Source organism: Pelodiscus sinensis, chromosome 2 (assembly GCF_052426305.1).
Source record: "Pelodiscus sinensis isolate ZL-2025 chromosome 2, ASM5242630v1, whole genome shotgun sequence".
Classification (NCBI taxonomy): Eukaryota; Metazoa; Chordata; order Testudines; family Trionychidae; genus Pelodiscus; species Pelodiscus sinensis.
In genome coordinates, this window is record NC_143053.1 from 233,803,370 (window position 1) to 233,817,167 (window position 13,798).

The 13,798-nt window shown below is 38.5% G+C and overlaps 2 protein-coding genes across 14 annotated transcripts in view; both read right to left on the reverse strand.

The window, feature by feature from the left end:
• Window positions 1–528: 528 nt before the first annotated feature.
• The window catches only part of PARD3 (par-3 family cell polarity regulator), a 683,059-nt gene continuing 669,789 nt past the window's right edge, over window positions 529–13,798 (reverse strand). For all 13 annotated transcript variants that reach the window (XM_075922689.2, XM_075922683.2, XM_075922685.2 and 10 more), the window contains 2 exons: window positions 10,527–10,654; window positions 529–2,604 (listed from right to left, as the gene is read on the reverse strand). In XM_075922689.2, coding sequence (XP_075778804.2) covers window positions 2,211–2,604; window positions 10,527–10,654 — 522 coding nt within the window. In that variant the 3' untranslated portion in view covers window positions 529–2,210. The remainder of the gene's footprint in view (window positions 2,605–10,526; window positions 10,655–13,798) is intronic.
• On the reverse strand, window positions 2,612–4,928 carry LOC149525447 (uncharacterized; the record flags this gene model as incomplete). Its single annotated transcript, XM_089776770.1, is given in 2 exon segments — window positions 2,612–4,676; window positions 4,678–4,928. Coding segments are annotated over 2 exon segments (1,290 nt in total), but the record flags the coding sequence as incomplete, so codon positions are not given.

Genomic DNA, 13,798 nt, shown 5'->3' on the forward strand with positions numbered 1-13,798 from the left:
TCTTTGGAAAGGGATCTTCATGCTGGCCTGCTGGGGAAAGAATCTGATGCATTTTGACTACGGAGCACCAGTAGAGACATTCTGTAACCAGCTTTTGCAACTCTGGCTTAGCAAAGGATTGAGACCAATGCATCTATGTAACTTATGGATCCATACAACTTTGCCCGTTATGGCCCAACCTCCAGTGAAGACATGCAGAGAGAAATGGTCTTTGAAGACTGCCTCAGAATTTGGTATTAAGAAAATAGTGTTTCAATATCACAGATCTGTGCTATCGTTAGAGATTTCAATATGTTAGAGATTTCATTAGAGATTTCAGTGCATATTTTTTGAAGGGGCCTTCAGGTGCTCAGATGAGCAGTAATTTATTTTCTTTTTTTTTTTTATTTACAAGAACTCAGAGAAAGACAGGAACCATTAAGAATATGATAAAATAACATCCGTTAAATATTTGAAAAGTAACGACTGTTGCAGTTTTCATAAGGTTCTGCAGGCAATACTAAGGAATAGAACAGGAAATACTAAGACCAGAATGGAAAGAGCCTTTTATTCTAAATTTCTTATATACATGGAAAAGCCATTTTACACAGTTTTGTAAACTCTGCATAAAAGAGCCATTGTTTTCCAATGTCACTGTGCTTACATTAGTAACAAACACTGGAGTACAGTATTAACAACAAAAACCATTAACAAACAGGCATAAAGACTGATACATGTGCTGAAATTTTACATATATTCTAAAAACTGGTTGATGCAAAAATAAAATGTGCCAGTAAAAAAAGGCATTTTTTAAATCACACAATATACGATTTTTCTTTATTTTTTTTTCTTTTTTAAGCATGAACCGTTGAGTCTTAATCTCAAGCCTTTTCACATGAGAATTTGCAGGCACTTTAGCAACCCAACTATATTTTTACCATACATGAAGTTCAGACCAACAAACATAAAAAACAGCCACTGCAAAAGAAATTCTCATATCCCATATGCACATTAAAATATCACTGCTAGAGCAATCTTTTTATTTCAGTTATTTTTGGACACTAACATGTTTTCAGGATGATGTGTAACCAATTTTCTCCATTTATCTCTTATTAATGCATTTTGAGTTCCTTTTTGTTGTGGTAGGTACAGTATATAATCACAAGGTGATTATCCTTAAAATGTGGCAAATTATAGAAATAAGAGCTTTAAGGGGATTGTTTGTTTGTTCGTTCTTCAGCTTTCAGATAAAAAAAAATCTGATTTAAATCTTGTCTTGCTTTAAGCCCTCCTCCCAACCCTGCCATAATATAGATAAGTTCATTGTAATCATATATATGATGATTGTCAGGGTAATTCTTCCCTAATTCTTTTCTTAGATAAAATTTTCACATGACCCAATAAATTGTTAAGGAAATCAAACCACTATTTAGCCTTACATTTTTCCACGATTCCTCATATTTCACAAAAGAACAAATATAGTTGTCCTTGTCTGGACTGGGGTTTAATTTATAAATGTAATACCCTCTCTTTAGTTATTTCACGGGTAAAGTACTACATGTTAAGATATAAGACACTGTAACAGGATTCCCAGGTTAACTGAAAGCCATAATATTGTTTTGCTTATGAATCAGGATAAAGATTTTTTATATGAGCTCAGAGAAAGAGAATGTGCGCATAACAGGAGAAAAACATTTTTTTAGCATATAGACAATTAAATATTGATCAACAAAGACTGTAAATGACTCCACCATAAAACAACTTAGAACATGATCTTGAGTGGACTTAAGCCCTAACCACTCAAGAGTGATATGTATCCCGGTCCCTACCCCATGAGAAATAATAGAGATGTGTCAATGCCTTCTTCACCTTCAAATTCATTAATTTATGCCACAATGCTGTATGTTGGTGCAATAATTTGTCGCAAAGTAGACCACATTAGAGCAAATCTGAATAATAAGCCACTGACAGCTAGAATGTTTGGTAACCAACACATTGCTTACCTATAGTATGATTGTCAAATGATAGAAAAGCCTTCCATGAAAATAACACTTGGGACAGAATGGCAAAGACTTAAGGCCTATTAATTCTTTGCCCCGATTGCTAAAGGCACTGAAACAGACAACAGACATATTCCTTAGTACCATCAGTTTAAACAGTTTTTTGAAATACAAGTCTTTTTATGGAAATGTTCCTTATTGCATGATATGTTGCTCATATTTTTCTTCAACTCAAGAATAAAATGGCCTTCCCTTTTCTGGAGTTTGTAATCTGTTCAGCCTGGCTACCTGAGATGGAGAAGGTGGCACATCTTGCCTGAAAGGACCTTTCAGAGGGACATAATTAGGGTCCTGAAGTTTCTTATATGAGTCATAGTTGTTCGTCCCTTCAGAAGACATTTTTTTTTTCAGCTGTTGCTCTTTCCGCCTCTGTTCTTGACGGAGCAGTTCTTGTGTTTCCAGCATTACCCTGGCATTGAAACCATGGCCTCCCATGTAGCCATTTCTTGATCCCTGATAGCTGGAATACCTGGGGTTTTCCTTTGCAGTCTGGAACCCTTCACCAGGAGAGTAGCTCTGTTCCCAGGAATCTTGAGATATAGAACTTGCATTTTTTCTACTCTGCCTGAAAATAAGAACAGAAAAAATATTTTTAGGAGAAATCTGCAGGATTCTCTTATTGTTTAAATAATAATCATTAGAAGAATAAAACAAAAGGAAAAAACTATGTAGCACTTTAAAGACTAATAAGATGGTTTAATAGATGATGAGCTTTCATGGGCCAGACCCACTTCCTCAGATCATATTCTGGAAAAGAACTGCCATGACCATACACACCAAAGGAATACAATGAAAAAAGTGAACACATTATTAAACTGACAAATCAGCTTTAGTACAGAAGGTGGGGTGAGGGAGAGGGAGGAAGGGAGGAACTAGCTATTTATGAGTCAATGAATGGCTAATCGGGGTGATAAGTGGGGAAGCTTTCTTTGTAATGGGTAAGGTAATTAACATCTTTGTTAAAGCCCATTCGTAAAGTGTCAAATTTATGCATGAATGAAAGTTCTGAAGTTTCCCTCTGTAATCTGGTGTTAAAGTTTCTTTGAAGTAAGTTGCATGTAGTAAGGTCATTAAGACTACGTCCAGGTAGGTTGAAATGAAAAGCAACTGGTTTTTCCTTGTGAAGATGTCTGATGTCTGATTTGTGGGCATTAATTCTTTGGTGAAGTATCTGAGAAGTCTGTGCAATACACATTGCAGAAGGACACCACTGGCACATAATGGCAGAAACTATATTTCTGGATGAACAGGAATATGTGTTCTTGATCATATAACTGACATAGTTAGGTCCAGTGATGGTGTCACCAGAGTAAATATGTGGACAAAGTTGGCAACAGGGTTTGTTGCAAGGGAAAGTTCCAGGGTTGGTATTAATGTGGTATGTCCTGTAGTTGTTGGTAAGAATCTTCCTGAGGTTAGGTGGTTGTCTATAGGAGACTATGGGTCTGTCCCCAGAGCCTCTCGGAGTGTAGTATCCTGTTCCTGTATAGGTTGTAGGTTATTGATAATGCATTGGAGGGGTTACAAGTGGTGTTCTATTATTGGTTGTCTTGGGTCTATCTTGAGGTAGATGGTTTCTGGGTATTCGTCTGGCTCTTTCAATTTGTTTTTTTTATTTCCCCTGGTGGGTAATTGAGATTTACAAATGCTTGGTAGAGATCTTGAAGTTTCTGGTCTCTGTCACTTGGATTAGAGCAGATGCAGTTGTACCTAAGGGCTTGACTATAGACGATGGATCGTATAGTGTGTCCTGGATGGAAGCTGGAAGCATGTAGGTAAGTATAGCAGTCAGTGGGTTTTCTGTAGAGGGTGGTATTTAATTTAGTGATTTGTACTGTGGAGTCCAGGAACTTGATCTCTCTTGTTGAATGGTCCAGGCTGAGATTGATGGTGGGGTGTAGGTTGTTAAAGTCTCTGTGGAATGTGTCCAGTGTTTCTTGGCCATGGGTCCAGATCATAAAGATGTCATTGATGTAGCGTAAGTAAAGGAGGGATAAAAGGAGATGGGATCTGAGGAAACATTCTAAGTCAGCCATAAAGATGTTAGCGTACTGTGAGGCCATGCGGGTACCCATGCCGCTGATCTGGAGGTAAAAGTTGTCTCCAAATTGGAAATAATTGTGGGTGAAAACAAAGTTACATAGGTCTACTACCAGATTGGCTGTGGTATCCTCTGGGATAGTGCTTCTAATCACTTGTAATCCATCTTCATGTGGAATATTGGTGTAGAGAGCTTCTACATGTATGGTGGCAAGGATGGTGTTATCAGGGAGGTTATTGATGTTTTGTAGTTTTCTCAGGAAGTCAGTGGTATCTCGGAGATAGCTGGGAGTGTTGGTTACATAGGGTTTGAGGAGAGAGTCTACATAGCTGGATAATCCGGTAATGAGTGTGCCAATACCTGAAATGATGGGATGTCCGGGGTGTCCAGGTTTATGGATTTTGGGAAGCAAATAGAACAATCCTGGTTGGGGTTCAGAAGGTGTTTCTGTGTGAATTTGGTCCTGAGTAGAGGCAGGGAGTTCCTTAAGGAGATAGTGTAGTTTCTTTTGGCATTCTGAAGTAGAATCAGAGGAGAGAGGTCTGTAAAATTTGGTATTAGAGAGTTGTCTAGTTTCCTCCTGGTCATAGTCTGACATTCATAATGACAACAGCACCCCCTTTGTCAGCTGGTTTGATTATAATGTCAGGGTTGTTTTTGAGACTCTGGATAGCATAGCGTTCAGTGCGGCTGAGACTGTATGTCACTTGTTGTTGTTTGGGTATAATGTCAGTCTGTGCATTGTTGTGGAAGCATTGTATGTAGAAATTCAGATTGTAATTACGACCATCAGGGGAGTCCACATAGAATTTTTTGTTCTTTTGGTGTTGATAGGGGGATCTGGTTGGTCAAGAGTCAACTTTTTCCCTCCACTCACCAATGGGACTCTCAGCAGATGTCAGCCTTGTAACTAGTAGATTTCTTGATAAGTGTTTTTCTCACTCCCCCAAAATGGCCACTTTCCCTCTTGCATTTTAGATGCATTTCCAAAGCACTTCAGTAGGGGGTATGGAATTCGGCAGCCAGTACAACAATAATTAGAATCTTTAAAAATGTTATAATTCAGCTCTGAGCCAACAAAACAGACTGTAAAAACATCGCCACAGTGCCAGAGAAACCAGATAACAGCAAGAACGTGTAATGAATGGTAAGACAGTTATGAAAGATTCAAATCTAAACTCCTATCTGATTAAAAAGGCATCAAGCTGATCCTTTAAATACTTGCTTTAAAGCTGTATCAATCTGTTGACAAAACTCTTCACTGATGTACAGTGCCAATGAGGTTTTGTTCCTCCAGAATCCAGAGTTAGGGAGTTTTGTATTATCAGAATTGTTTTCTGGCATACTATATTTTTCATGAAAGGAATGGCAAGGATAACCTAGTTTGCTCATTTTCTGGCTCCACAGGGTAGATAAATAAATCAAATGCATACAGGAATTACAAATTCTTATTGCTTTTTTGCAATAAATCACCACATTATTTCAAGGAAACATTATTGTTTTGAAATATCTTTAATTTACTATCAAGCCACTAGATGCTTTTATGAATTTAAAATAAGATTGGATATGATAAAGTAAAACAATTTTGTGCTGGAAAAAGAGAGATATCCACTTTGAGATTAAAATTAGTGAAAGCGAATCAAGCAGTAAAACAAAATATATTGCTGCATTAATCAATAACAAAGTCATTTAACTGCTATATATAGAGTTCAGTTTTTCATGTCAACACACAGAATAACAGCAAAGTTCAGTTTTGGCTTAGTGGACTGGATGATATGGGTAGTCTTCCCGCCACAGACTTATGAGACAAGTCACTTAACCTCTCTGTGTTTCTCTTTCCACATGTGCAACTTGGAGATGACTATATTTATGGCCATTTGTAATGTACTCAGGGATACTCGATGGTAACTTTTACTATTCCATATAAACTATTTTTGATGTTCACCTACCCTTCTTTACAAAACAAGGTCTTGGGGTCATAGTTCTATCACTTACTGGCACAGGAGCAAACTGAATGACCCTTTGGATACAAGGTTTCCAAAATTTCTGACATATGGCAACATAATTTTTCAACATGAAGGAAAAGCTTGGAGTTAATCATTACTTTGAAAAGTTTCACATGGGTAATGGGAAATGACTAATTGAATAGACTTCATTTAATAACTATTTTCTGGTACTTGTTCAAAATTAGTTGGACCATTTGTCTTGTCTTTTTGGGAAGATTTCTTAAACATGATTGAAGAGTTTTTTATTTGTTTAAAACACTCAACATTAAAGTAAAAATGTTAAAAAAATTAGACTACTTAAAGTTACACAAGATGGAAAGTAACCAAGTTTTAGAATAAAATCAATGCATCTGTGTTAAGCATAAAACTGTAATTGCATCAATTAATTTGGGACGAAAATGATGTCCTCCCATATTTGCTAATCTTTCTGCATATGGGGATGGTTTATTTCTGTGCCCGCAATAAGACTTCTTTAAAATATTGCCAGCTCTTCTGAACTCCTTTCCCCTCATATTAGACTTCCAAGGGATCCTGACCATCAGTTCCCTGAGGGAGTCAAAGTCTGCTTTTCTGAAATCCAACATCTGTATTCTGTTGCTCTGCTCTCCTTTCTTCTTTTGGATCCTGAATGTGACCATCTCATGGTTACTGCTGCCCAGGTTGTCATCTATTCCTACTTCCCCTATCAATTCTTCCCTGCTTCTGAGTAGCAGATCAAGAGGAGCATAACTCTTATTTGGTTCCTCCAGCACTTGTACCACAAAGTTCTCGACACTACAAAAATTTCCTGGACTGTCTGCACCCTGCTGTATTGCTCACCCAGCAGATGTCAGGATGATTGAAGACCCGCATGAGAACCAGGGCCTGTGATCTGGAAACTTCTGTTAGTTGTCCAAAGAAAGTCTTGTCTACCTCATCCTCCTGGTCTGGTGGTCTATAGCAAATGCCCACCACGATATTACACACTGGTTGCTCTTGCCTTTAATCTTAACACAAAGACTTTCAACGGGCTTTTCTCCAGTTTCATACTGGAGCTCTGAGCAATCATATTACTATTTTACATACAGTGGAACTCCTCCGCATCCTTCTTCTAGTGAAGCCACTCTGTGCCAAAGTTAGTTTTACGTATGTAAACTTAATCAGAACCTTTTCGTATTCACTTAGCTTTTTCAATTACCTCATCCTTTGCAAGACATACTAACTGCCTAAAACATTCAATAGAACTTCACAGTTACAAACATTAGAGTTACAAATTGACCGATCAACCCACAGCTCATTTGCCACTGAAAATACACAGCAGCAGAGACTTCTTCTTCCCCTGATCTCCCAAAAAGCAAATACAATACAGTACTGCATTAAACACAAACTACTAATAAAGCATGATTTTTCCTATGCACAGTACAGTTGCAAAGCTATACTAAGTCAAAGGTCAATTGTAAACTTTTGAAAGAACTACACTTGAACTGCTTAATTCGACAACCTTGGAAAACAGGATTTGCCACATTAAAGAATTTGCCAGGCCAGAGAGGATGTGAGGGGGATGGGCACTTACGTGGTACTCTGCATCCCTTGCCATTCCGAGGCACCATATCCTGCCACTATGGGAACAGCAGGGAAAAATCTCTGGCAGAGCTCATTGCTGCGCTGCCATTTCCCCAGCTAGGGAGAGGGGGAACAGCAGCGTTCAGAACCACTTCCCCTTCTGCCTTCCACAGTCCATATCACAGATTAGAGAATTAGACACATAGAGTATGGAGGCTATAGTATAAAATGTTTTGTTCAGCTACAAACATCTCAGTTTTGGAGGAGAATGTCCATTTCCAAGGGATTTGCAACTCTAAGTACCCAATGAGAATCTCCTCTGTAAATCTCCTCAGCAAAACTAACAAGAGGTTGGTAGTGTAAGCCACTCTACAGACAGGAAGAGATATAAGGGAGAAAAACATTTATGTAACTGTCATTTTGAAAAGTTTCCTTAAAAATTTTTTTAAAAACCCCAAGCATCATAATTTTAAATCTCCATTTTTCATTTTCTTCCAAATTTCCCAGAAATATTCTACTTTGAACGTGGCAAATGAAAAATCAAGAGATGTGGTTTCATTTGTGGAACAGTGGATGTGATGATGGGGTTTAAAATCAGGGATTTAATGATTTAACTTCACTTTTAACTATGAAGCTTCAATGGTTGATGCACAATAAAATAGTAAAATGGCCACTTTTGCAAAGCTTCAGCAGTTCCTGGTGTGCAGATTACCATTATCATTACCTGCTCCACAAAATCTATGTATAGAGACCAAAGCAAGGGCAACATAAATACGTAAGGCACACCCAAATCAAGGAAGTTTTCAAGTTTAAAGTACTGCTAGTGAAAGGCAGCTCATTTCTGCCTCAGTTTTTGTCACAGATTTCCCCAATCAATGTTTGAGAATTCTAAAATCTATCCACATTCACATACAATGTTCAAATATAGCCTCTGATGTAACCTACACCAGTGTTTCTCAATCAGTGGTAAGAGTACCCTTGGGGTACTCAAGAGAAGTCTGGGGGGCACGTCAACACAACTGAAATTTGGAGAAAACTGAATATTTGTTTTAAGTTTTACAGCACTTTATTATTTTTGTACTTTTTACACGCAAAAATTTAATTGCCTGCCAGCTACAATTAAGTTGTTTAAACAAATGTGTTGCAATGATAGAAAAAAAAATTGTGTCTCTGAAAACTGTAGGTACTGGGGGTACTTACAATTTTTTTAAAAGGGGTACTTTATAAAAAAAAGTTTGAGAAACACTGACCTACACTACAAACAGGGTAAAATTCTGACTATTCATTTTTACTTCATATTTGGCTTTGTTTTTTAAATTAACTCTAAGCAGTTCACTGACCTCTGAACTTTTTATAAGTACAGCTTTGTTTAGACTAAAGGATATTAATTGTCAGCATTCCAATGTTAATGATCCAGTAAGTTTGAAGACACCAGTATGCCAGAAACTTGGATGTGGCTCAGTTTTGGATAATGTTTCAGTTATCTTCATGTTCTTTTGTTTGATTTTTTTTTTCTTTTTAAAATATATGACTGTGTGTGGGAAGAAATTAAGCAACACAAAAAATATGGCACACAAAAAAGGGTGCATCACCACTGAATTTGCTTTTTCTCTTCTTATATATGTCATACACAACAGATTCTTTCATAGAAGTGACAAGTGATACTATTTAGTGGTCCATGAGGATGCATGATGCATGCTGTAAGGTGTTGATTCTATAAGGTGCTGAGTGCCCTCAGCTCCCTCTGTAGTCAACTCTAAAGTAACCCTAAGAAAAAATAGCCACTATATGCTATCACTTATGGAACCTGATGTCTCTTCCTCATTGCATGCATTACTTCGGGTTGCCAGGTGTCCGCTTTTTGACCAGAATGGCCAATTGAAAAGGACTCCTGATGTCTCTGCTCTGCAGTGCTGACCAGGCTGAAAAAAGTCTGGTCAGTGGCGCAGTGTAGTGAAGGCAGGGTCCCTGTCTGCCCAGGCTCCGCATGGCTCCCAGAAATAGCCAGCACGTCCCTGCAGTTCCTACATGCAGGGGTGGCCACAAGGTTTCTGAATGCCAGATCCAGAACTCCCATTGGTGGGGAACTGCAGTCATTCTATCCACTTCCAGGAGCTTCTTGAGGTAAGTGCTGTCCAGCCAGAGCCCACACCCTGCTACCTCTTCTGAACCTCAACCATCTAAGCTGCTTCCAATACTCCAAACCTTTTGGCCCCAGCCAGGATCCCCTCCTGCAACCCAAAACCCTCCCAGCCACAGCCCCTTCCACATTCTTAGCCCTTCATTTGGGTCTCCACTTCGGACCCTGCACCACCAGCTGGAGCCCTCATCCTCTCCCACATCCCAACTCTCTGCCCTAGCTCAGTGAGATAGAGTGAAGGTAAGGGAGAACAAGTGAAAGAGGGAGGGGGATGGAGCCTTAGAGAAGTGGCAGGGTAGGAGGTGAGACAAGGGTGTGTACAATTTGAAAGATGTACACTATGTACCCTAACATTATTCCTTATACTTTTGTTAAACAAAAAGCATGCACTAACCACAGAATTTTCCTTCCACTGGGGATGTGAACAATGTATTGGTTACGGTTAATGGGCAGGGTCTGGAGTAGCAGTGGGGGGCTGCTCCAGCCAGTGGGGCTGCAGCAGGCCTGGCTAGAGCAGCACTCTGAGGGCAGAGCTGGCTGGAGCATCTTCCACCCATGGCCATGTGGGGCTGAAGGCCACTCCTGCCTAGCTGGGCAGGAGCTGCCCCCCACGGGCCTCTGTTTAAGTGGTTAACCCATCAAACAATATGTTTAACCAGTTAACTGATGAAATGGGATTTTACATGCCCACCTTCCACAAAAAAGAAATCACTGCTGCAGGCTCATATAGACCAAATCGTTTTAGACAGTTACTATACCTGGGTAATGAACTATACTGGCGCTGAGCTTGTTGGAAACTCTCTCTTTCTTCTTGTCGTTGCCGCTGCATTTGAACTTCTACAGATACAGAGTGTCTGCCACTTTGTGAATATGTCTTGGAGTTTGGCTAGAATATGAAAAGTTAAAAAAATAAATAAGCAAGGCAGAAAAACATGTACATTGGAACAATTAATTATCCAATAACAGCAACGCACCGCTCAGTTAGTCTTTGCATATCTGAATTCAATTCTGACCTTAACATATCATTTGCTATAGGCTATATTTTAATTTGACCCTCCATTTTTTATATTTTATCTGATAACTACTAAGGATCAAACTGTGATTTGCTCTCATATGAAGAAATACTTAACTCCATGTGAAATCAATGGGCCAGATTCTCAGCTGGTATCAATCAACGTCACATATGTGATTCTTTGACTGTTTATTCCAGTTGATGGTCTGACCCCATGTGAGTAAGGACATCACAGTCTGGCCCTAACATTTGCAAAACTTTAATTAGTTCAAACATGTGCAATCCCTGCTTCTTACTATGTAATGCAGTAATGCACACATGTAGGGCTGGATTCTCCAGTCTGCCACAAACAGAGCAAAGTGAATGTACATTGTTGGAAGAGTGCCTGTTCACAAGGGCAATCGCTGTCTGATGTGAAGGAGGCTACTAGAAGTTGCCTCTTGCACCTGCTCCACTGGCTTCCTCCTTTACTGGGAGGCACTTTCCTGAATAAGGGTGCAGAAATTGAGTCAAAGATGGGGAAGGGAGGTAAGGGAAAGGGAGGGAAGAACAGGGATCAAGGCAGAGTGAAATTCCATTGCAGCTGTCTTCAAGCAAAAGTAGAACCAGTGAGTTACAGTCACAAACCTCCTTTCACTGTGCCTGTACAGAAAGAATTCAGCCAATAGCCTCTGAATGCCTTTGACTGGTAGTTCTAATGATAGTACTACCAAGTACAGAAAGTTCCCTCATGGACTACTGTAATACTTAACTTGAAGTTGGGGGTGTCCGCAAATAAAGACTGGTGGATTATTTATTTAAGGACAGATTTGCAGAGGCACTGACCACTGAGAACTCCAACTGATGTTAATAAAAGCTGCGGATGCTGAGCATCTCTGAAATGCTGATTTTGAGGGTACACACAGGAATAAAAGCAACACAGCACAGCCAAGACTTGCCTGGGTCCACTGACTTAGGCTTTCAGGATCCCAGAGCTCAGGCTGCAGCTTAAGCCTGAGCATCTACACTGCAATCTTTCAACCCTTAAGACCAAATCATTTGACCTAGGCTATCTGTGGGGTTTTTTTTTAGCGTAACTCTTAATGAAATAAGTATATACACTGAACTTAGGTACAATATTCCATGCAAAATACCACTTCTCTCTGCTTGGATACAGTACATTCATCAAGTGGATAGAATCCTTGCACAGAAAATGCAAGCAAGTCTTGTGGCTAGAGTAGGGAATACATCCACCATACATCATGGCAAGGATTTCAAATACCATTACAGCTGGGATGTAAGTGTAGCACTGAAATGATTGAACATTACATTGGGTTGTGGTGAAAATGGGTTAGTGTTTTGATAGTACAGAACACTATAACATTCAGGTTTGAACATATTTCAGATTTCATGATTTCAAAGTTTTCCATATGTTGCCAATAGAGCAAACAATGTTTTAGTACATGAGAAGTAGGTGAAAACTAGTAATTAAGAAAAAAATGTAGCTTCTCTCTCAGAATTCATTAGCTGTGTTGGTGCATGAGTTATGTTTAGCCAATTTTTCCTTTTCCTCTATCTATTTCACTCACAGGAAACATCTCTTTTGTTTTCTGCTGTTATAATTTTTACAACAGATATACGCAGTAGTGGCTGACAAAAATTTGAAAGATAAAAGGTTTTCCAAAAGCTCCTCACATTTTGAAGGCAAATGTTAAAACAAAGAGAGTTGCAATTCTTGACTTAAGCTGTTCCTTTGTTTTAATATATATTCAGGTACTTGAAAGTAGCCAATAAACTTAAAATGTAAGACAGGTCTACAGCTGTTAGAACTTCTGTTTTGAACCACGCTATGCATCAGATGGAGCATGATCTGCAGCTCAAAATCTGACAGATAAAATTTGGAAAGCAACTGCTTTACTTGTTAGTAGAAGATTATAGTGTACAAGAATCAGTCTGAAAGCATACAACAGAAAATGACTAGTACAGGGAAGCATATGAAAAAGAGTCCATGATACAATAATAGTGCCTCCTTTAGGAATAGATTTACGCTTTAGAAGACTCAATAAAAATATTTATAACAAAAAACCCTTTAGAAGATGAGGCAATAAACTAGCAAACAGTGTCATAAACAGGAAACTCACTGAGATAAACAACCAGTACTGAATATACATATATAATAATGCACACAGATAAATTTCCTTGCAACACTTGACAGACATAAATGAAGAGAAAAGCATTTCACTTCGCAACGTTGACAATTTTCTTGACTTTAGTATGAATCTTGCCATATTCTGTGTTTTACATAATGTCCCAGATTATGGAGGAAATTGATTATATGAGAATTTCAACTTTCATTTGATAAAAAAGAGTAAGATTCTAGCCAGTCTGGTTAAACATGATTACAGATAAACGCTTGAAATTGCAATGCAATAGCACCAGCAACAGTCAATAACCAGAAGGGAAATAACTTTTCTTCCACTTGTTTATTAATACAAGTTATACGGCATTAGAACATTTTACAGCCTTCAGAAGGATTAAGCAATCAGACGCTCCTTTAAATTCAAAATATTATAAAACATTAGCAAGTTGCTTTGTAGCTTACATGAATTGGGAAATATCTGACTTTCCGTCACAGCCACTTTTTCAAATTTCAAAACATTAAAAATCTTGATCATGTGAATAATTTAGATATAAATATAAAAATATAGATAGTATTATCAGCTTTTGTGGGCACAACCCACTTCTTTAGATGACAAATCTGGAGCAAGGGATTCAGGGTTTAAATATATAGCAGAAAAAGAGGGGCGAAGAGGGGGGGGAACTGTCAATTAATGTATCTGTGCTAAATGAGGCTATAGAGTGTGCTGTAAGTGCCCGATATTTAGCATTTGGGTATTGAATATAATGGCCCATCCAAGATAAGACTTGGCTCAATCCTTAAGTGAATGTGTCAAATTTGCATATGAAGACCAGTTCCACAGACTCTCTAGCTGGTTCCTGAAATTACTTTGTAAGAGGACAGCCACTTTTAGATCCATT